The sequence below is a fragment of the Melanostigma gelatinosum genome (genome assembly GCF_949748355.1).
Source record: "Melanostigma gelatinosum genome assembly, chromosome: 3".
Taxonomy (NCBI): domain Eukaryota; kingdom Metazoa; phylum Chordata; class Actinopteri; order Perciformes; family Zoarcidae; genus Melanostigma; species Melanostigma gelatinosum.
In genome coordinates, this window is record NC_136636.1 from 23295205 (window position 1) to 23320549 (window position 25345).

Consider the following 25345-nt stretch of genomic DNA (forward strand, 5'->3'; position numbering starts at 1 on the left):
TTATTTTCATCCGCGTTGGCTGATTAGACGCCTGCTGAAGTTGAAGGTGAGACGTCATCGGACTCCATTTACCAATAAGGACAATAAAGGTGTAATTTGTCTCGCCTAGCAGGGAAAATAGAGGGAAAGTCCTGAGAAGATACGTTTTCCGGACGGAGACATCACCCTCTACTCATATGGGGCAAAGCAAATAAAACAACGTCCACTCCCAACAATGAATCAGTATTAATATTAAAGAGTAGGATTTTCCTAAAAAACTATGAATAGACTCAAACAAAAGTAATCCCTCTGAATCATCACTTGTGACCCACTAAGTGTGTTGTGCTCTCTGTATCTGCAGAGACCCCGCCCTCTGCCTATATTTTCCTGTTTCGCAGTGTTCAGGATGTTTCTGAGCGTCCACCTCTATAAAAACGTGTAGCTGCCGGGTGCCAGATTGAAAGCAGGCATCCAAGAGGAAGCGACAAACAATGGCGGACACAGCAGTGGAAAAAAATGCTAATTTGGTGCCATGATACACTGAATGTGAGGTTGACGTTCTCTCGCTGGCGAGCACCCTATAGAGCGATCTCGTGTGACGTCACAGTTTTAACTGTCGGCCATGTTGGAGTACACACAAAGCCACTGGCATGCACGGCTGAGTCGCATAACCTATCGGTGGTGAACTTTTGTGCTGTCTTTGGTTGTGGCAGCAGAGCTGATAGAGACAAGAAATCATTCTTTCCATTCTTTTGCCAGCGGTCATTACACATCAAGGAAATGACACGAAGGAGCTATCCAAGCGACGTCGCGAGAAATGGCTGTCACGCATCTCTCGAGATATAAAGGAATGGAATTTGGCGTACACTGACTAGAGTATGTGCGGATCACTTTATAAGTGGAAAGTGATTTTATTTACAAATTCGTTTGTGAACAGTATTTAATAAAGGAAATATAAATTAATCCGATAAGACTACTTTGGTAAACTTGTATTTCAATGTTTATTACAAGCTGTTTCAGGTAAACCCTCTACTCTCCACGATGCCGATAATCCAGACTGGTCTCCGTCTCTAAAACTTGGACATGAGAAGGTTACCGAAGCTTCATCGGCCCGTGACAGCAGTCGGTACCAGAGACGTGTCGCGCGTGTACAACAGGCGAAACACAGAGATGCAGTTAGGGGTTAGTTTTAGTTGAAAGTGAATTCCTACACACACGCACACAATGACATGCATGTACAATGTACACAAACACACGTGTCTGTTTGCACTGAGTAAGCATTGAATATTGCTAAATATCGGACCAGATCTGTATATATTTACTCTTCCAATGACGAGATGAGAATTCTCGACGACCGTTGCTTTGACGTCTCGGACCCATCCACTGACAAACTGATTATAAGCGTCGAGCATTTTTGTATAGCAGCTGGAACAAATTGATGTACAACATATGATGCTGTCATATGGGAGTACGGTTGACGTTTTCTAACCTTAGTTTAAGGTGAAAAATGGGGAAAGCTAATGTAATCTAAGTAATATTTTATTCAACAGATTATTTCTATGAACATGAAACGAATAAATAACCTTTTCAGAACTTGCTATAGATGATAGTATGTAAAAGTAGAAGTTCTTGTAGCGATAAGAGCTTTCACGGTCAGCCTGATGGAATGGAAAAAAAACCTTCAGCTGTCCTGCTGTGGATATAGATCTTGATCGACCCTGAAAAGTTGCCATGAAAGCGTCACTCGCCCTGACACCACAGACATCAAGTCGCTCATCAAACACGCCGCCTCAACCTCTCCCAGCAGCGTGCTGTGACAGCTCGATGCTTTCCATTCCACGTCCTCTTCTTCGCCCATCTCTCTCTCTCTCTCCCACTTTGATTTGGCCACTTTTAGTGTCATGATGTCTCGTATCAATCAATCTCTCTATTTATATCAAGGACCCTCGCTTCAATCTGTGTCGTGATCTCCAGCTCTTTGATTCGCTGTGGGCATGGTTGAATAACGAGGGGGAGAAGCGTGTTGGAATTCAGAGCCTCAGACATATCAAGCTAAGAAAGCAGGGCAAGGCTGACAGCTACGCGGGCTGCTGTATAAAAGGAGCAGTGAGGCTGCAAGAAGATGCTAATTCTCCCCCTTTCAATGCAGAGATCCTTCTCTGGGGCAAAATGGAGTCGATGATGACCCTCGTCCTTTAATCGTAATCCAGTTCAGCTGAGTGCATTAAATAAAACACACAATAATCCACAACCTGACTTGCTCTGCAAAATAATTAGAAATGCAAAAAGCAACGATTATTATTCATTATATGACTGGGAATAAACCTCATTTTGATACATTTGGATCAAATGTTTGGAATTTGAAAGGATCGCTATTGCATCTTTGAATGCTATATGCTGAATAATTGCTGCACATTTCTGGACCTGTTTATGATTTCATCGTCTCTTATCGTTTCCTACTGTGAAGAGGTGAACGTAATCGCCTTCTGTCCTTTTGTCGACACACCCTCCCCAGCTCCCATCACCCCTCTGTAGGCAGCCAGCACGAGGGCGAATCACCTTTGCGGCTAATGAAGGAAAAGAAAAGGAAATCAGGCCCGAGCCCTGGCTTCTGCACATTCTCCGTTTAGTTTCGCCAATTCTCCTCCGCACGGCCTCGCAGTCATGAATGCAGGAACCTTAAATGCCCCTCAAAATGTGCTGAGACTGAGAACTGCTGGGGATGAGTGAACTTCAGAGCGAGACCAGCCGTAGTGGACAATTTGATGGGTGGAGAATTTTGCAATAAAGTCAGGGAGGGGTGTGCAAGGCAAACCTGCATATTAACTAGACTCACATGAAACCTTTTAACCTTACACAATAGATCCCAGACTGCGATAAAAATCCAGGCCTGCCAAATAATGTATCCCCTCTCTGCCCCACCAAAGTATTTTATTTTGTACTTCAGATCGCACCATTACGACGGTAGGGCAGGGCAGCATATGTGCATTATAGATAAGGGATACAACTTTTGGGAAACAAAAATGCAGTCTGAAATCCCACTATGTCTACGCTGGGAAAGCAGAACATTCTTCGTATCCACCATGTTTATTGCAAAGATGATGTGCACCAAAATAAGTTATTTTAATTACCTTCAGCCTGCAGCAGTGACCTGCTTTATTAGGATCAAAAGGTTGGTCGGCAGAGGGTTTAACATAATGTGTACTGACATGATAGCAGTACATCCGTATTGGTTTGGCTGGTGTGGCAAGGTGCTTCTCTATTGATAAGCGCCAAGCCAATGTGACATGAATGAACATGTTGCATTCTGGTCTGCTGAGGCTGCTGCTGGTGTATAAACTGATACCTCTGCTCCTTCCATGAATTCTCTCGACTTTAAAGCAAAATGGCGAGTGTAAAGATCGGGCTCTTCGCTGTGTTACAGGAACTGTCGATTGAGCCGTAAACAATGAAAGGAATTGAGGTGTAAACTAAAGTTGCGGTGCAGTCAGGGACAGACTTGTCTTCTATTTCAAAACAAAGTGATATCCGGTTCTGGATATCTTGTGATGAATGTGTCTTGGCGAAAAAAACCTTTCCCACGCATAAGAAAGTAAGAGTACGGTTGAAGGATGGGCTGGCGGTTGGTGCCGTCATCGGCACAAAAATAATAGTCTTGGTGTTGTTCAATTTACCTGATATGTATGCGTTGCGGAAATATACAGCTTAATTTGTCATTTAGAAATGAGGACTGTTTGTGTGTGTTTTTTTTAGCTTGCATTACAGATGATGCCACTGGATAAATAGCAGTTCATAACAGCAGCAACGGTTAGCAGCAGCAACAGTAGCACTGGAACAAGAGAGCCATTTGTTGTGCAGCGGTGAGCATTCTGCATGACAAAAACAATGTTGACTGCAGTAAAAGATGGACATACAAATGGAAAACACGTGTAGAAAATGAAATGACGCAATGGATGGATGCAGTAAAACAATGGAATGTACTGTGAGAATACCAATGCTTCAACCAGGCAAGAGTCTTAACGCAGTGCGTCAATGCGCAATGTGTCTAATTAAAACCATTTGTTGGAAAGAAGTCTTGGATGAGCTCACAAGTTTAGTTGGACTCGGTTCGTGCCGACTTTCCCCCTCGTGCGTTTCCTGAAAGCAACGCTTTGAATCGGAATAGAGCTGATCTCATTTGTAGTCTCCTGGCTCACACATTTCCCCTCTGCTCTCTGTTTTCAACCCTCCATCACCTTCCCCTATACCCGGCAACTCGACTGCCCTCCACAGCTCCACAGCTGCGTGCATGAGTTGATCCACATGAGTGCTGTTCCCCTAACTGTGCCTTGAAAAAACACAGTGGGCGAGAGGACGGCAAGTTAACCTTTTAATGGGCTTTTTAAACCAGATAGTGGTAACTGCAATAGTTGAACCAGGACGGATAGAAACGGGACGAGTCTTGTCAGACTCCTGTATCAGGTTCACTAGGGGGTTCTAGAGAGGATAAACTAAAACAGGGCAGCATCTTTGTTATTTTGCTTTTCTTTTAAAAATCTTGCACACAACATTTTCTGTCAGACGGGACACGCTGGCTTTAACCAGACAGCCGAAAGCAGCAAGGTGGTCACAGAACGAAGTGTTGTTCATCAAGACTCAACATCGATCTGTCCCATGCACGGATAAAAAGATTCCCAAGAGACAGGCAGGGCTAGAAATGCAATCATACAAGCCCTTCCTCGACATCTCTGTTTTCCTCTTGAGTAATCACACATGTCAGAATCCAGATCGCTTGCCTTTTAGATTTGTTGCAGCGCGTCATACTATGGACTGCCCAATTCATCCGATGATCGCAGGAGAGAAGTACTTGCCGAGTACAGTTAATATCCAATTACCCTGATCGCTGAACCCAAATCTCTTCTCCCACAGGCTGCTGCCGTTGATAATGCCCCCAATCACAAGACAATATTTTGGGTCTTTGCCTCATTACAAGGCAATTAACTGACGGTCATGTGACTCTTCATTCGAGCAGATAGCTTGTTTTCATGCTTGTTCACGGCTCCTTGAAATTCTGCTGAAACAGAGGAGTCTTTGATATGTAATGGAATGTAATGTGTGATGAGTGACTGTTGCAATCCACTCGTTCCTAAACAAACCTGGAGGGTTAATTATTACACGACTGACTGAATCCATCGAGGACAGCTTGTAGTTTACTGCAGAGTGAACTCTGGCAGACATCTGCTTGCATTTGACCACTCAGCCCCTGAAGATTTCATTTGTTTTGGACACGGCAAGATTAAGGTTTTATGGACTTCATCAAGTCTGCGTCTCTCATCAACTCCAGTTCCTACAATCTATTGCAGTCTTTGTCTCCATCGCATTCGGCTCGTCTAAGCAAGAGTGCGTTGGAAGGTAAAAGGCCGTAATTAAAAGGTGCTTAAGGTGAAATCGAGAGCGTATCTGTTGCCTCCCATAGGCTCTCAACATGGCGCCGGCCGTGCAGCTAACTGTGCTAACAGTGATTACCTGAGCGTTCATGCGTGCTGGCCCAGCTATGTAAACAAAGCACAGAGAAGCTCGGATTACAACACAACACAGAGGGAGAGCGGCTTCATTCTCTGCCCAGAGAGACATTACTCCACTACACACAAAGGAATTAGTTGATATCTAGCAGTATATAGTATCATATAAAGCTGTTCATAGTTGCTGCTACATTAATGCCGTAAATGTCGAATACAGAACATGTAGTAACTTCAAGAATCAGTTAAAACGTGTTTCTAATCAGAAGATTAAACCAAGACCTGCTATCTGTCCATCCGGCTATAAATTGGAATGAACTCTTCACTGCAGCAAAACATATGTGGAGGGAAACAGAAACAAAAACAGTGAGATATAACAACAGCAAATGTATAAAAAAAGAAAAAGACACATGTTTCTATTTTAATTTTCTGAAAGATAAGTAACATGGTCAGATTCTGGTGCTAAATCTGTAGTTTATAGCTAATTCAGCATACTTGTAATGATGCTAATTCACCAAAATAAAACCAATGTCCTCTATCCAGCTCAAAAGAGAAAACCAGCATCTAATGGCATTAAAACAGCCCATTTGATGAGCTTTTATGGGGTCTTGCTCCCCTGATGGCTTGAACTTTTTTCTGTCATCACATTTGTGTTGGTGACGTTCAAATATTTCTGTAACTTTTTTTTACTTGCTCCATTTTCACATACAAGTTAAAATGCTGCAGACGTGATTTAAATGACAGTAGGATCAGTGAGGTGATTGTTACCCCATCTAGGAAATGTGGCTCAAAAAGAAGGAAAGAAATGCAACATATAAAGAGAAAGAGATGGAAAGACAGTGAGATGCTGCTGCTTATTTTTCTTACTGGTTGTTTCAACTAAAGTTAAACACAAAACAGCTCTCTCTGTCTCACGTTGTGTTCTTCTCAGATGTCCTTCCAGCCACATCCTGTTCTGAGAAAATCTTCGCTTATTGTGAACCCTGCAGAAAAGGAGAGCAACTGTTTGCAGTGGCGTGACTTCCAGTGTGCAAGGATTGCTTTCGTTTCCTTTTTCTTGTGTTAAGGCTGTGAAAGCCATGTGCCGTAGCAGGACGCCTCAGCTGGCCAAACGCAACAAAGGTTCAAAGGTTGCTCATACCAATAATTGACAGGGGGAAGTGTGTTCGTCCGTCCTGCCGGTTGACCTGACACGTTGTTTGGATGAACTAGGTTCAATTTCTAACTTTAAGACAATGTGTGTCCAAAGCAAGGAGGAGCTATGTACATATTCTTATTCAAACAGGGAACAAAAGGGCAAAGTGCTATGAGCCAGTTCGATTTTGTGTCATTCATACACACGCACACACAACACACACACACACACACACACACACACACACACACACACACACACACACACACACACACACACACACACACACACACACACACACACACACACACACACACACACACACACACAGTCATCGAGGAGAGGTGTCTGCATTGTGTTTTGTTATAGCTTGGGAGCAAAAGTCTTTCTGAAGATTTGCTGATGCTCTCGCAAATAAGCAGCCTTCACGCCAGTTACCGTTTCCAACACAGCCAGTGACTTTGTCAGACGGCTCTGATTATTATTCAGGACACAAAGGTCCTCCTCCAGACTGGGCCGGTGGTTCCGCTGCAAAACTTTCCTATGGATGAATCTTTAAAGAGGGAGGATCGCTCCCAGAGAACAAAGCTGGCACTGATTTACTATGTTTGAGGTTTGGAATTTCAATGTTCGATGTGGATTCGATGATGTCTAACTTGGTCGCTTCTAGAAACTATAAAGAAAGGAATCTGTCTGCCTGTACTGTGCTTCCGATCCACTCCACACTCGGCAGGAGTGCCGTGCAATTTGGACAAGTGACGTGTGCTGGTGTGTTTGTAGTGGCGCTGTCAACGGTTGATAGCTGTTGATAGCGATCCCAAAACAGTTCATCGTTTTGGATTCATGTCATTTGTGGATTGAATTTTGAATTCAAACACATCATCCGTTCGATCAGTTAAAGCTACAGTACTTTTACAGGAGTAGCCCATAAGACGTGTACCTCTGTGAAAGTCATTATTTTTTCTTTATTTGTTATTTATTTTATTTGTTTATATGTTTTATTTAAAACCCAGAATGTAATTAAATGCACTAAATGGGTTTAGTTTTGACAGACAATATTAATGAATGCAATTTGAGCCCTGCATTTTTTTTTCTTCTTCGTATATTTACTTTTGCTCTTTAATAATAAAGCCAAAGTATTTCTTATCCGATTAATCAATGGAAGTATCGGTAGAATAGTCGATTACCGTAATAATCAAAAGCTGCAGCGCGAGCGGAAACTGTACGTTTCCTGTCGACACGACAAAACTGAAATGCCGTCCCTGACACCCTGACACGTCCAAGACCGGCGCTAGGGCGCTAGAGCGTCATATGGTTTGAGGCATGTGGCCTCTGAGCCTCTCGACGAGTTGAGAGTGAGAATGTGTTGGATGAGCGAAGGGAAGAGGAGGTTCAGGGCTGCGGAAAGACTTCAAAGTCAACACACAGATGTTTTCACTTGGTTTCCCAGATAGACTTACAACATAAAGTCTGCGGGTTTCAACCCCGCCGGGCCTTATAGACTTTACATGTTCTCCCACAGTCCAAAGACATGCCCGTTAAGTGAGAGGGGAACTCTAAATCTCACCGGGATACTCACTGGTTTCCCTTCATATTTAAGACAGGCTGTGGAAATAAAACACTCATTTTACAGAGAAGATAAGGGAATCTCGCTGTTTCTCATGACTCATTGGAAAAGGGAGGAGAGCAGGGGTCATCATGAACTTTGCAAGTGTGAAGATGTACGCTTATCGTGAAAAAGGTGCCAGGACATCGCCAGGACATGCACAACGAGAAACTAAATGGACACAGATAACTACAGTAATATTTGTAACCTGATTTATTGTTTACTCTGATATTGCATGGGGATAATAGATGTATGCAGAGGTTATACCCAACATGCTATGAAGTCTGCTGAATGTAGAAAAGAAAGTTTAGTAAATTGTGCCCTCTGGTGGGAATTGAGAGGAACAAGAACAATGGACATAAGTACTTGAGTATTACCAGCAAAATGTACCAAGACATCATTAGTACTCATTGTTAAAGAGGGACAAGTGTCATAGTGGTGTATTGTTATACAAGTTATACTACTGTATTATTGATATTCAGGGTTTAAGGGATATTTTAATGCTGTAGCTATTTTGACTACTTTATCTGGTGCTAATTCATGCAAGCAATGCATCATATTTCAAAGGCAGATCTTGTGATTTGTATGAGAAAATTTGAATATGAAAAGAATATGACTGTCAAACAAATGTATACAAATTATAATATTTTCCTCTGAAAGTATGACAATATACATTTTACCTAAAAACTGTAAGTACTTTACATGTACTTATTTGTTTTCCACCAAGTAATTTTAGAGCAGCAACAAATAATTACTTCCATAATGAACAGATCTGTTGAATATGTTTTAGATCTACTGCTTAATGATTTCTTAAATAAAATGTCAGAAATGTGGAAATCCTCTCATTTGAGAGACTGGAAACAGCGAATGTTTTGCATTTTTGCTTGATAAAAGACTTAATTTACTATCAGAATTGTTGTTGATTCAATAAACCATTATCATTTAATTTCAGAACCCGTGTCATTTGTTTATTGTATCTTTTTGGATGTATTTTAAAGTTTTAACTGTTGTTTCAATCTTTTTCTTTCATTTATCTAAAGTCGAACGTCTAAAGTCACCTAATTTCAGCTGTATTTTGTGTATGAAAGGTGCAATATAAATTTAAATCATTGCTATTATGTTACGTCATCAGGCGGTGGGTCAGTTGGTGGGTCAGTCTGCACAAACCAATGTTGTGTAGCTAAACACTGATCCAACCGCCAGACGTTTATTTTCCGATCAAGATAACAAAGTTTCAGTTTTCATCTGTCAGGTTCAATTTTAGGGAAATATGTCTAAAATAATAGCAGGACATCCTCAATATTTTTCATTTGATTGAATAATGCATGTCTTTGGTCTGGGATTTGAATGTTTAATTCAGGGTAATCATAATAGCTTCAATGAAGAGCAGGAACAAACTGTTAGATGTGTGTGTGTGTTTGTATTCCATTTACCTTTACCGTTTTTAAAATTATTCATACATGTATGTTTTAGCAGAGCATTTGTAGCCTACAATGTATATTTTTGCCAACCATGAACCAATAGCTTTCCCTTAGAAGTAAAAGAAAACTGAGGGCTCGTCCGGGATTTGAACCCGGGACCTCTCGCACCCTAAGCGAGAATCATACCCCTAGACCAACGAGCCAGGTGGTGCAATTCAGCACATGTTGTAAATTTGTAGACAAAAAGAGGGACTGTCTCTTCTGCATGTTTGTTTCTATTGCAAGTAACACCAGTATCATGACGATCCACGAGACGTCCAAACTGTCTGTGAAGTACAGACCACATTGAAACAGCGACATTACAATAGTTTAACATTTCCAAAGAAATAAAGGATCGCTTCAAACTAACAATTACGAAGCATAACGCGACATGTTTCAGCAGATTTACGCTCCGTTGCTATGAAGGTAGATTTGTGTCTTTATTTTTCAAAAGCAAAAAAAAGTTTCAAAAGCAAAAAAAAGTTTCAACAGCAAAAAAAAAAGTTTTAAAAGCAAATATATAAACTGAGAATAATTTATTTGTTAAAAAAATAAAAGCTTTGGTTTTGAATCCAAAAGCTTTGAAACCAAAAGTTTTGAAACCAAAGTTTTGAAGCCAAAGTTTTGAAGCCAAAAGCTGAGTTGGGTATAGTGGGCGGGGCATACGCTGCTGAATGTATCAGGAGTTTCTATCTCTACTTTTGGTTTCAAAGCTTTTGGATTCAAAATCAAAGCTTTTATTTTTTTAACAAATAAATTATTCTTAGTTTTTCTTAGTATTTGCTTTTGAAACTTTTTTTTGCTTTTAAAACGTTTTTTTTTTTTTTGCGTAATAAAGACACAAATCTACCTTCATACACGTTGCTTGCCTGACGTTACGTCGACTCACATCGTGGCTGTTGACAAAAGGTGAAGTGTTTTGTTTTTCTCTTAAAAAACAGAAAACAAATTGACCTGGTAAATGTGTATGTGTTCCTCCTCGTGAGAAGAGTTGGAAGTGTCCATTATTTCTGGAACGTTGACGTTGTTGTGATGTCGCTTAACAACCGCCAGAGGTCGACATACGCTGTGAGGAAGAGGCTGAGTTCAAGAGGTGTCACTCCCAGCTACTTCCGCCTTCGTTTATCTCCTGTTGGCAGACGTGTCTCTCTCTCTTACTGTTTCTCAGTTTATAAAATGAATTTTGTTAGAAACAAATAATTATTTTACCATTTTATTTTACTTGTATTGTGCGTAGTCTGTTTTGTTCGTCTTATTTTATTTCAAGGATTATTTTAACCAGACCTTTTGTCTTTTTGCTTGTTTCTGATGTATATATGTATGTGTATATATATACATATATATATGTCAATGATATGCCCTCAGCAGTTAACTGCAAGCTGCTGTTGTATGCTGATGATTCTGCTTTGTTGGTAGCTGGCAAAAATGTAGCAGAAATCCAGCAAACCCTGTCCTCTCAACTTGAGTCGGTGAGAGAATGGTTGATAGACAACAAACTGTCTCTCCACTTAGGAAAGACTGAATCGATCTTGTTCGGATCCAAAAGACGACTCCTGGTTAATGACACTATCGATGTAGCCTGTGCTGGTACTGTTATCAGCAGTAAATCCTGTGTTAAATACATTGGTCTGGAGCTAGATCAGACCTTATCGGGTGATCACATAGCTGATAAAGTTATCAGCAAATCTAGTGCAAAATTGAAATTCCTATATAGGCAGGCCAAACATTTAGATCTTCAAACAAAAAGGCTACTCACATCAGCTCTAATCCAGTGTCATATGGACTATGCCAACTCTTCTTGGTACTCTGGCCTGACCAAGACAAATCAGGGGAGGTTACAGATTATGCAGAACAAAATCATACGTTTCCTCCTTAATGCTCATCCTAGGACACACATAGGTCCTACTCAATTCAGACAGGTCAATATGCTGCCCATGAATCTTAGAGTTCAACAACTCAAACTCAACCATATGTTCAATATTGTCAATAACCAGGCCCCTGAATATTTATCAGGTTCATTTAAACTAAATTCTTCCAACCACAATACTAGGTCCAGCACCTTGTCCTTCGTCATTCCACATGTAAAGTCCTTCGGATCTACTTCTTTTGAGTTCACGGGTGCAAAGCTGTGGAACCGCCTCCCTAGTCACATCAAGGCCAGCGATTCTAAACCGGTTTTTAAAATCAGGGTTAAGCAATTTTTTTACCATGAAATGGCCCTTCAAGATAACAACCAATTTATTTATTATTAGTATCATTTTTTATTAAGTCGTCATGTTTGTCTGTGATTTTTCCCTTCTGTGGGCCACAATGGAAACAAGTGTTTTTCGCGTTTTTGTGTTACCCTGTATTTTTTAATGTATTTATTTGTATTATTTGTATTTTTATATTTATACATGTATTTACATTGTTTTATACAAATAAATCAAATCAAAAAAAAAAAATTCTACATTGTCTGATTTTCTGTCTTTGAAACACTTGACTGACTAAATTAAGGTACTTCTTCGAAAAAAAAGAGTGTAGCCATGAACATACTTCTGTATAAGTTTTTCTTCCCTCAAACCAATGAAGGCTACGAAGATTAAAATAACAAATAGGTCGAAACAACCTACAGTACATTTTTCTGAATTTGTCACTTTACGTATGTGGATTGCCATTCATTCTTACAATTGTTTGTGTGAGTCACTACCACAGTAAATAAAAAGGCCCAGCATTATTTGTAATGATTTAAATGCACATTATGGAGGGGAACCAGTCAGCCACAAAGGATTAAGCGTTTGTTGAGGCTGATCCCTTTAGTGTATTGATTGATCCATTAATCTTTGGATATTTTTCCCATGGTGCAACAAACACCATAATTCAGTTTTTTAACTGCAATGAATTGCATTTTTCTTTGTTATACGACATGTGCTGGTATTTATATGTGGATGCTTGTGGATTGGTCTACGTAATGGTTTTGCATTTAAATGAATGTATTTAGTGTCTGCCGATTGTTCTGTGTGTATGCCCAGGGACTGCAGATAGAAATTAGCATATAAATCTGCCATGAATCATGTCTTCTCATTTTGAGAGTAGTAGGAGTAGTACTAATAATAACAATAATGATGATAATAAACTCACATTTTAGGGTTTCAGTGGGTGCAGATAACCAGAATGCAGGCAGCAGGGCAGCTTTAAATGGTTACAAATAGGAGTTCCTGTAATGAGTGTTGACCACGTCTGCCACCTGATGGCTGAGAAGCACAGGGGTTAGGAACTGATGCCATAGACATTGACTCCTGGTGTCAGTAGGGCACATTCCCGATTGCTGTTCCATAAATGAGCTGCTCCAATGTGTATTTTGCAATTGTAGTACTTTTTGGTCGAAAAAATAAAGAAGGATGTCTGAAACCACAGCAAGAGAGAATGTACACAGACAGTTATCAGTTTTGCAACCCAGTGTGTGAATTGAGTGATTCAACAGCTGAATACTAAATCTTAGGAATCAACAGTTTCCATTCTCACTCACTTTAGTGACTCAATTTAATGGCCTTTATTTTTTTCTCTCCATTCAGTTTGAAACAGCATTGTCCCTCTGTGTGTGTGTGTGTGTGTGTAAAGGTAAGCCGCTGAGTTTGTGAGCATCACTGTATTGTTGAAACTACAAGTAAAAACTGCTTTCAAGGATGCAAAGAATACACATTTTTTATTGTCAAGAAGCGGCATCAGACTCAATAAACTAAAAGTTCAATGAAAGCAAGTTGAAGACAACAGAGTAACATCCAAACAGAACTTCTGCTTTGACACTTTACTGACAAGGTACGATGTAGCCCAAAGAATTTACCAAAACATATTAAAAAAAAGATAAACAACATAGTTTTATGTATATAGAAAAATGTATTACTTTGACCACCGAGCCTTGAGACCCGTCGGGCTTGGTTGCTAGGTGACAGGACTTGTTTTGGCAATCTTCTACACATGTACATTTGAATGAACTCCGGCGGACGACGACCCCAGAGGCTCTCAATCGATGTGCTCGTGCGTCTAGCAGATGGCAGGCCTCAGTCCAGACACCCAAAGCAGGAGGGGTTGGCACATATTTCACAACGATCCAAAGACGTGATGATTGACACTGGAAAGAAAAATATATCAACATCGATATTCATCTGACCTAAAATGTGCTTTTTGTACCACCCAAGGGCCAGCTTTCTAAAGTCCAATGAAGTGCTGCTAATATTGATAATGAGATCCGTGTGCAGTCTGTGTCTGATGAGCTCTAATGGCCTCCCAAGACTATTTGAACAGCCTGTCGTTGGCCACTTGTCGGGCGTTATCATTCCAGAGCCACTTTATGAGACACCAGTTGCAGGATGTGCATAATACCATGTGTGAACGGTGAAACCGAGGAATCCATGCAAGCAAACTCGTGGAAGCCTGCGCCTGCCGTCAGTGTCTTTCGTCTCAAGTGTGAGAGCGAGCAGCTGTTGATTGAACAGGGTTTCTGAGAACAAGTTTGAGATTGTTTACTGGATGATTTTTACTGACTCTATTGCGAACCCAACAGCTGTTAGTGTCCCATTCGAAACGAAAAGTAAATGTTGTCATTCTGTCACGTCGGTCGTTAGTCGTGTGACACGTTCGTCATGTTAACGTCAGCTACGCTCTTTCGCTAAACCTAACTCGTTTTGCTGCCTCAACCTAACTTCCTGTGAAGCGGAGGGGGACGTAGAGCGTCATGGTTTGAAGTTGGGAGTGACAGTGTGTTGACTGAGCAGGTAGCCCAGTGGAGCAGTTTGGTTATTAAAAGGAATATTTTGGGAAGTATGCTTATATGCTTTCTTGATGAGTTTTATGCTGATTTTCAGACAACTTGGAGGGCGAGGATTTTCTCAGTTGAAATTTCCAAGTTCCGACCTCCAAGTGTTCCGGGTGAAACACACCCAATGTAAACAGAAACCACCATGACAAACGTGTGTTTATCTGGCATGTTGAACTCTCAGCAGTGCAACCTCCATCGGCCTTTTTACCGTTTTCCTCAACAACCTTTAGAGGCTGTTTACCGTAACCAGCTAGTTATAAATTACGTTGGCGACAGATTCGGACATCGATCTACGTGCAGAGCAAGTTTACCATATGATAGTATGCATTCTGTGATTAAATAGAAGCAAATGCTGCCTTTAAGTTGACGGTTTACCATTGACAATGTGAGCTTCAACTGTTATGTGACTTCTAGTTTAGGAACTCCAACTTTGAGGCTAACAGGCTCACAGGCTCACCCTGTGTCCAGTCTAAATGCTAAGCTAAGCTAAGCTAACCAGCTCCTACAGTCGATGCAGCCTCTCAGTTAGAGGAAATGTTTGGTGATATTATATTATTATTATTATTGTCAGCAAATCCCATTAAAAAACAAAACTGAAAAATAACTGACAAGTATTGTAAGTCAGATACAGCTGATTCCTCTCTGCCATAGAGCTCCAGTGGTTTCCAACATCTCTTAAGAAAAACAAATCAATGACGCCGGTGATATGTTCCTTCAATATAATGGCTAAAATCGATCACACATGTTGTCTTTGTGTCGTAAATAGTCCGTATTGCACCAAATGTGTATTGTGTCAAAGTGAACCTGATGTCCTACACACATCTTTCATTCTGTTCTTTGTTTGCTCAGCCTTACCTAGTTTGGAGAACACCACGCCTGCTCCTTTCTCTTGACACACTGGCCGAAACACCTGCGGCAGGACGGGGTTAGTGCAAACGGCTGCGACGCTCGTCTCGGCGAGGTGAGGGCTCACGCTGTCGTGTAAACCCATCAGCTCCTCCAGCTGCTTCACTGCCTTCAAGGGGAAGCTCCTGTCTCCAACCTGGTGGGTGAGAAAGAGAGTGTGTGGAGGCTTGTCATGGGAAGGTAGAGAGGACTGGATAGTAAAAGAAAACACGACTAGACAGAATATCTGGTGTTAAGATGGAGTTGTTTAAGTAAGATGAGGTAAAACACATACTCAGATCAGCCCGGCAACATTTTTCCAACATTCAAAAAAGGTCCCCTTGGTGTCAACTACTGCTATTGCTAAGATGCTTTTAGAAAATACTTAAAACAACAGAGTGAAAAGACAGAGGAACAGAAAAAAAAATTGCAAAGAACAAGTGATACTCACTTTAACCTGCACACCCAGAGCTCCTCTGCACACACACAGCAGCGCAACAAGGATGACGCTGAGCACTCTCATTTTCAGATGCTGCAAGGCGCCTCTCAGTGTAGCGGAGAGCTTCTTCTGTGGTCGCTGTGCATCGGCTCTGCCTCTTATGAAGGCGTCAGGACAGGTTAGTGAGTGATTTATTAACACAAACAACTGGCAGGGTGAGGGGGAGTACCAGACAAAGATAAACCAAAGGTTTGCTCACTGCAAGCGCTTTGGATCCTCTTTTTTAGTTTATAACCACTATCCTCTAAATTTATTTATAACCTCTATTTCTGTCGTTTACTCCGTCAGCGTAATATTTTGCTGTTGACTTTGGGTGTCACACTAACGCATACTATACCTCAGGGCCACCGAATAAATCTCACCCCTTGTCTTTCTCCCACAGGCATTTGTCACAGAGCTGTCTGATAAGGAAGCAGCCATATTTGTACAAAGCTGTCCCGTCGAGGTCACTTGTTTGCATGGCTGTGATTACATGGTTGCAAATTAGGACGCTTTCAAGAAACAACAATTGTATGTGTCGGGAGAAACACACTTTAATGCAAACATTTAATAAACCCTTGAGATGCTCAAACTGTCAGTATCACCAATTCAAATGATATCACACACTGACTCACACCTTATTCCAAATGTTTGAAATGAGTGAATTAAGGAGTTCGATGTTTCGGTTAACTTTGGTGAGAAGGAGCTGCCCTTTACCTCAGTCGGACAACAGATAAGAGCCAAACGTGTGTTGTCATTGTGAGTCACAGTCTGTATCCTCACCCTGTGAACTCAGAGACTCTGTTTTACTCTGCTGAGATAAAAGAGGACGTCAAGGCTTCCGATTCCTTGTGTATTTATTGTTTTTATAGCTTTGAGACAGACTTTGCTTGTTTCGTATTTTGGGAAAAACTGTCTGCAACTAGCTCAAGAGACAGGAGATGAAATGAACCGTTATGGCAATGGATGACATAAAAGAAACAAAGCATGCAAAGATCCACTAGTAGACCACCAAAATATGAATAAATAACCTATATAATATCTAACCTTTAACTTTCAAGTATATTTTGGGACTTGTTGCATCACAATACTCTGTATATGATAAAGAAATGTCCCTCACTGTCACACACACACACACACACACACACACACACACACACACACACACACACACACACACACACACACACACACACACACACACACACACACACAATGGCTGTTAATGAAAACCTATGACGTAACTCGTAAGTATTATTTAGAAAATCCATAAGCACTAAAATACTTCCATTAATTACACATTATATAACTCTTATGAAGGTCCAAGAGGACATTTAAATACATAACGGGAAGCTTTTAGTTCATATTTATTTATGTTGCTTCTGGGAAAAATCATGTTTGGAAAAAGATCCACGGCCCAAAACATGTTGAAGATACTGAGCTGGTGAAATACTGGAAATTGTTAAAATAGAGAATGGAAGCACTATCTGGACCATTACAACTCCCAAACTAGACAAGTCCAGGATGTGCAGGACAGATTCAATTCTTAAATCGTTAATAATGGAACGATCCAGTGTGGGTTATGACATCATTTAGTGAAATAATCCCTCTAAAAGTAGATTTTTGCTTCTGGAGTAACAAAGTGAAAGACAATCTGCACAGTATGTCTTCATAAAGAATAATAAAATGATATCTTTTTTTAATGGGATGTGTATGGAATATTAGCTGAAGCTCACTGATGCTTTAAGAGAAACATTACTTCAGTATGAATCTGAAACTGAGATTATTTTTAAACCCCATGTGAGTGCTTCCCTGCATGTTTGTTATCTTTTATTCTATTTATTTATTTTATTATTTAACTGAGCATGCTTATTCTTTCACAGCAACGCCCTTTAAACAGTTCAGTCAGAAAAAAAAAATACAACTGATATAAACACAGAGTTGGAGTACAGGCTCTGTGCTCGTGGCGCGTCAACCACTCACTGGTTTCTATGTGCATTAGTGTTCAGATGACAGATGTGGTCAACAAGGGCTTTGTAGATAAATAGTACCAGTGGTTATTGTGTTGCTCAGACGGGAGAGGCAAACCAACTGCACCATATGTCTGGTGAAAGAGAAAACGAAATACAGACAGACTCCTGCAACGAGTCCTTCTCCTGCATCTGGTGCTATGTTAATGTGAGAGGCTGAGCCTGATTAGATGCACAGAAGAAATGATTCACCATATAGAACATGGACATATATAGATATGAGGCGTGAAGGCTTGAATGCAAATGAACACAGCACATTTACACAGCCATTTCTGGCAAACAACCTCTGATGTAACTGCAGACTGTAGCAACAAACCAAAGAGAGAAGGAACTAGCCATCGAGGAGCTTATAAGGAAAGATGAGCATCTAGTATACGTTTTCCAGGAGGAGACCAAAACAGAGCTAAAAGGCCAGTAAATATTGACCAGGTGTCCACAGACTCGACTCCAAATGAAGGCTGGTGTTGATCTGTGTCTGCTGGATGTGTTCAAATGAACATTATAAACTATAAAGGTCAGATGGTTGTGACTTTGTGTCTGTCAGCTTTGGTTCATTTCAGCCCCCTATTGGCCAAAACAGCAGATTTAAGTATATTTTTGAAAACAAAACAGTTTTTTTTACTTTTTTTACAAACGGCAATAAAATGCAAATAGTAACAGTAATAATGATAGTAATAGTGTGTTTGAATACGCAGGAAACAGCACAATGTACAGATTGATATATCAATGAAAGCCTTTTATTCAAAACAATGGTAATAAAAAAGAAGAAACATGCGGAAAAAAGAAACTTCTATTTTACGGTACAAAGCTTGGTAAGATAGAAATGTAACAAACAGTGTCAATTCCAAAAATATAATGTATGGTAACAAAGTAACAGTTTACAAAACAACATAGCTCAGTTTGTCTGATTTGTGTTTGGGGTATAGTTTTATGTCTAACGGCAACTTTAAAATGTATAAAGTACCAATGGGCCAGAGTCAGAGCCTCTGTGTTCAGGGAACATAAAGTCATCATCTCAACATTGCAGGCAAACATTTGAGAAAGTCCCCGATATAGTTTTGAGGGGGGAGGAGAAGAATCACAAGTCTTAAGCTGGGCAAGATGCTTCTGGCTGCGTTTCTTTAGCAGCCTGTGCAGGCAGCAAAGGCGCAGATCTCACAGACATCCATGGGAACCAAAGCTGAAATAAAGACACAAAGAGAAAGACTCTGTTGAATCGCCTGTGCTTCGATGAGCATGGATCGACGCACTTAAAAACTGCATCGCAAAGCCTCGCTGCTCCATATAGTACGGTCTCACCTAGTCTGCCGAGGGACGCGGCTGCTCCCCTCTGCCGACAGAGGGGCAGGAGCTCCTGCGGCAGCATGGGGTCGGCACAGACAGACGCAGAGCTCGTCCTGAGTCGTGGGCTTTGTTGTCCTGTCACATCGCTGCTCTCCGTCAGCTCCTGGAGCCTCCTGACGGCTGCCAGAGAGAAAGTCAAGCCGTTCTCCTTGAGGGGGGGGGGGGGGGGGGGGGGGGGGAAAGGCAGATGTTGCCATTAAAGTGCTGCAATCAAACCAAAAAGGCCCAGTTTGCTAAATATGCAAATAATGAAGTCAACAGTGTGGTTTGTCATCCACGAGAGTACAGAATGCAGGTTTGTAGCAGTCTGCACGAACAATGCCATTGTCAAGGCCAGTCAGTCACACAGAAATGTCAACACTCACTTCAACCTGCACAGCCTCAGAGGTGTAGCCGAGAGCCAGGACGAGGACAGCGATGGTGGCGAGAGCGGCCTTCATGGTGACAGTCGACAGCGGTTTTTGTCTTTGTTTGTCTCGCGATGTTGCTCAGCAGGTGCTCAGCTCAGTGTCTGCTCTCTCTCCGTCCACACGCTGCCCTTTTAAACGCTTCTGGCCCCGCAGCCCGGCGGTCATGTGACCAAATGGGAGCAAAGTTTTTCTCACAGGTTAATGAGTTGTGATGGGGTTTTACAGGGCTGTAAAAGGGGAACTCATCAATCAGTCTTTGGCCTCATCGGAATATTGTTATGGATGTGTCACTCTGCAGAATTGATCACAACTCTGGTTGGTTAAACAGTGACCGCTTGCTCCATTGATGACGATGGCGCCACACCAGCCCATTGTCAGGAAGTCCTGTTCCTCACATCCATGCAAATGATTGTTTGTTTCATGTGATGGCATGTCTGACAGACCTGTGGATCATTTTATATATTTTTATGATAGAAATATGTCATATTCAAAAGAAAATCCCATGTTTTATGTATACATGTACCGTATACTAGATTTTATACTGTTTTGCCTAACTTGTATTCTGAGTGAGGTAACTAGGCTGAAACTATTAAATATGAATGCAAATATAATTGTATCCCGTGTGAGTGGGCTGCAGAGCTCTCATTAGCTCGTAGTCTGCCATATTCAGATGGTATTTACTGACAACTGGTGGATGAGTTGACAGCTATTTCTGCCTCTGCTACAGAATACATAAAGTTCATCTTATTTATTCATTAAGCCCTCGAGTCTATCCAGATCTGAATTAATAAATCGGGGACACTTGCGAGACATTGGTATGCTACCTTTGTGCTTTAAGGCCAACAAGACACTGGCTGTGTAGAAAAAGCTTTCAGGAAACAGGGCTCGGAAAGAAGTTTGTAGATCACAAACAACACAATTACCAATAGATGCATTCCCCTCAATGCCAAAGAGCTGTCCTGTCAGCAAAAAGCTTCAGTCATGAGGTCGATAACGCTGCAGAAATCAAAACGATGTCCCTCCAGTCATGAAATGACGAATCGCTTTGCCTCTCAAGGTCAGCGGGAGGCTGCGAAAATAATCAATTGAATCTGCTTATTAGTGGAGCCATGCACGCTCCCACATACACGAGGATGTGACCGCCCAATGAAGTCTTTGATGAGCTCCTTGAATACATCTCTGCTTCCAGGGTGGCACATTACAGCTCAACAGCAGTCGTCACGCTTTCTGTCAGATATCACAGTGACTAAAACAGAACAGCTAATTATTGAGTTGTTAATGTGTGAAGTTGTGATTCATGAGGTGATTGTTGCCAACAGAGGATAAGGTGTTCATATATCTGTTTTGAACGATCAACAGTTCCTCTGAAGAAACCTAAACTAACAATGACTTGAAGTATTGAATTCATTGCTCATTGGTTTTGTTAACACTGCATACCTCTATTATTAACTTCTCTTCTGTCCCCGTCTTGTTGATGAGCGTAACATTTTATATTTCAAGCCCTTTCTTGTGTCATTACATATTTGTTTGCAAAGCAGATTTTACCAAATAAAAGTGTGCTAATTTACTTTATTATTAACCAAAGTAATCACAAACAAATGAATAATTACCAGCAAATACATACACACGACACAATTGGGTGTATATCAGAAGTGAACGTAGTCGCTGTGACATCACCCATTGGTTTGCGGACTGCAGTGTTGAGGCCTTGAGTTTGGCGTTTTGGCCTGTCAATCACTGTGTAGCCCCGCCCTAAAGCATCCCCTGCTTTATGGTCTATTTTACTCGAAATGGATCATAATGTACTAAATGAACATCATGCTGTATTGAAGAAGACTTGAAACTAGAGATTGAGACATAAACTCATGTTCACTATGTTTACTGAGGGAATAAATCAAATGAGAAGTAGAGTCGTTTTCTCATGGACTTCTATCACTTTTCTTACAACCAGAGGAGTTGCCCCCGATGGCCATTAGAAAACAGAAGGCGAGTTTAAGACAATCCTGCAATGGCTTCACTTTTCAGACCAGAAGGGTGTCTGGTAGCACAGGAAGCTGCAGGGGCTCAGCTGGGACCCACAGCTCATTTTCCTTCCCTATAGTGGTTTAATCCAAGCACGCTTGGGTTCCCGCCCACAGTCAAAGACAGGCATGCTGGGTGTGTGAATGGTATTCTGTTTACATTTTAACCCTGTGACAGAGACCTCTCGCCCTATGATGGGAAAGGCTACAGCCCCCGGTGATCCTGCACAGGATAAGCAGGTCGAGACAATGGATTAATAAATGATGAAAGACGACAAAAACGGAAGCGTCATTTGCGTTACTCAGCAGTTGCACTGTATCACACGGTCCATGCAGACGGGTGGGAGTGGTATATGACACTGAGATTGCATTGTTAATCAATAACCTTTACTTCAGACAGGTACGGCTTTGCCCAACTTTTGAAATCAGGCCGAAAGGCTGCAACGAATGAAGCTGCCCTGCCCAAAATGTGTGGGTGGTGTGGTGTGATGTCAAAGAAATTAGGGGGAGGCGATCCACTTAAATAATTAAAGTTTGTTGAAATATTCATAATTTTCGTGCTTTTGATATGATGTGAAGAAGTGTTTGTGTAAAGGTAACGGATAATGGATTTTGACATTTCACTGCACTCAGTAACCCCTGGTCACGTCAACCTAAACCTCCTCAGAGTCATAGAAGCTGATCATTTGTGCTAATTGACTTCATAATTCAAGCGCGGTATTGATTTCAAGTCGCCGTTTGTCTGCGCTTGTCAAAAAGGTCTCCAAGTCGTGGGGAGAAAGGCAGTTAGTCAGACAGCTAAGACAGATGATGCCCATGTAGGCTGGAGGGCGGTAAATCATCAGCCTGAGTGTGAAGAGAGTATTTGAGTATTTATCTAACCTCCTCTCACCACAGACATCTTATAGTCAAGTGGGTCAGCAAGCAGTGTTTCTCCCTCAGGACCCTTTTTTATGGCTTTAGCTGAGCGTGAACCTGTGACCCCTCTGAGAATAAAACCATCTACATTCTTTAAACCGGCTTTAATTGATGATTTCGGCCACTTGGCAACGAAACAAGCTCTAAACACAACATTGACACACTAGCACCTTTTAAACTTGTTAAAGTGTTGGCAAAATACTGACACGAGGCAACATTTTGGCTTCATTTGAAATCATGTTTCTGGCCACCTGGTTAATGTAACTCCAGTATTCACTCTCTTTTAGGTCGGTTTTGCTTTTCACAAACTCCTGGAGGAAATAGCTAGCAGCTAAACGCTCCACATGAGCATAGAGTCTGAGCTGTTTTGGTGAAAATGTCCTCGAGAATGAGCAGCTGAAAGACACTAAAAACCCTCAGTAGAGCTGAGGTGACATTCTTTCCCGTCACGTTGCACCTAATCATCTAACCCATTGTTAATGGAGAGTTTTAAGTCATACAAATGTGTGTGACCTGGCTAATTCTGTGCTGCCTTATTCTTTATTAAATGATAAGAAATAGTTGGAGTCCCTTCCCAATCAAAGGGGAAATCACCTAATCACTTGAACCATTAAGGCCTTTGTCAGTAGAGAAATGAAAGTGAGCTGATTTATGTTCTGAAACTTCAGCTGTAGATAATCTAAATAGATGTTCACTGAGAAAACATATATTTAACCGAGAAACACCTCCACATGTTAATACTCAGTTTTTATCACATGTGAAATGTCTGAAAACGACATTGTGTCAAAGTCATTTATTTGAATTTTCTTATATGTGAAAAGCCGTCACATGTGATTCATCTCTATAAACAGACTCTGCATTCACATGTAGAATATGTAGGCAACAGGACAAGATTTTGGTGTCATTTTGGTTGAAACGCTTCGGTTTAATGCAGGCAAACAGTCCGTGTGGAGAGCAAAAGAGACACATTGGCCATAATGCAATCTGGGAACCCACCGGCTATCGGCTGACCATGATATTTGGTTTAATGTTAGCTTGTGAAACAATCCGGTCGTCACTAAACTCCAACTCCCTTCTCACATCTGAAGTTGCTAATTGGACAATTTGTCTTGGCCCGGATATCCGCTGGCTACACCAGAACCCTAAAAATATGCCTTTGCCTTCCTTAGTCAGACCTCCCACTGATGATTGATGTGAAAAGACATATTTAGTTGTAAAAATGAAACCAAACTTAATACTATAAAACAGTGTCCAAACTTGATATCAAATGCAGCTCCTGATTTTTAGATACTTTTGGACCTCGCCATCCAATCCCTGCTGCCACTCTACAGGAAGTGAAAACATAGTGTGACTAACAGCCGTGATGACAAATGCAGACATGAGCTGCCTTATTCCCAGTAGGATAAAAGGAGACACACTGGGAGTGGCTGAAGCAGAGACATTACTCATTTTACATATAATGAACCTCTGTTCGTGAACAAGCTTGGTTGGCTCATTGTTTTAATTTGACTCGAAACGTTTATTCCAGTTTTGTTTATTACAACCATGTTGTAATGGATGGGTTAGGGTAAGGGACCAGTTTGATATTTTTGGAAGTTTCTTTCTGAGTATTAGGTGAGACGATCGACACCACTGTGATGTCTGCAGGGTAAATATGAAGCTGCAGACAGCAGCTGGTTAGCTTAGCATAAAGACTGGGAACTGGGGAATGTAAAAACACTTCACATACAACATTAATGAGTGTTGAGGGGCTGGTAGCCATAGTTTGCTACCTTTGGGCAGAGAGACTAGCTGCTTCACCTAGCCTTTATGCTAAGCTAACCAGCTGCTGGCTGTAGTTTCCGTACATGAGAGTGGTAATTATTTTCTCACCTAACTTTTGGGAAGATAGCAAACAAAGCATACATTCTAAATGTGGAACTATTCCTTTATAAACATATTGCCTCATGAAAACTGACATTTAGGAGGTACAAAATTAAATCTGAGTTATTGCACGAGCCTTTGAATCCCTAAACGTCAAGCACATAAAAGTGAGTTATATGAAATTACTCAGGTGCCACAACCTATTGTGACCTCTTCTTATCGGAGCTTTTAGGTTTGTAAAACAGACACTTGACTGTCAGGTCTGAAGCTGTAAACTGAGCAAATCATCCGTGTCAAACGCGTTATGTAACAGCACGGCAAATAAAGAGACAATGAGCTGTTCTCAAACGGCAAGATATACACTGAAATGTCAAAACGCCTGAAACGCAAATGAAGTTAACGTTTGGCTGGATTCTAGAAACAGAATAATTTTGTGACTAGTTCAACAAGACAAAACCTCCTCCTCATCCTTTCATCCTCACGATCTTCAAGTGATGTTGATTCCACAGAATTCAGCTGATCGAGAAAAAGCACGAGGACCAGCTCCCGTACACTTAACACAGAAATATTTACCCGGAGAGACAAATCTCACACCAGCGCTTTCTCAATGAAAGAAATGCCCCTTCAATCATCATTGAATTGCCTCCTCAATGACAAACAAATGCCTCTTCGATAATAAGGAAATGTGTACAAATATAACCTGCAGGTGGATATCGTTAGGCAAGGACAAACTCTCGCAGAAATTCTACTAAGATCTGCCCTGATGCAGGTCATCTTGTGGAAGGGTGTTCTTTAATATTCACTGCAGCTATAGGCTTCAGAGTGCTCAAAATAACCCTCAATCAGAAAAGCAAACGACGACAACGAAATCACGACCTGCGCTTCTAGCTGCCGCTATCTGTTGAGATGAGGTAAGAACC

At 41.2% G+C, this 25345-nt stretch overlaps 2 protein-coding genes across 2 annotated transcripts; both read right to left on the reverse strand.

The window, feature by feature from the left end:
• Positions 1-13718: 13718 nt before the first annotated feature.
• LOC306775052 (guanylin-like) lies at positions 13719-15884 on the reverse strand (the record flags this gene model as incomplete). Its single annotated transcript, XM_079265263.1, has 3 exons — positions 13719-13789; positions 15332-15518; positions 15813-15884. 3 exons carry the CDS (start codon positions 15882-15884, stop codon positions 13719-13721), a joined length of 330 nt encoding a protein of 109 aa, XP_079121389.1.
• Positions 15885-18990: 3106 nt separating this feature from the next.
• Positions 18991-19653, reverse strand: LOC306797557 (guanylate cyclase activator 2B-like; the record flags this gene model as incomplete). Its single annotated transcript, XM_079296894.1, has 3 exons — positions 18991-19049; positions 19169-19361; positions 19579-19653. The coding sequence occupies 3 exons, from the start codon at positions 19651-19653 to the stop codon at positions 18991-18993; spliced, it is 327 nt and encodes a 108-aa protein (XP_079153020.1).
• Between the last annotated feature and the right edge of the window lie 5692 nt (positions 19654-25345).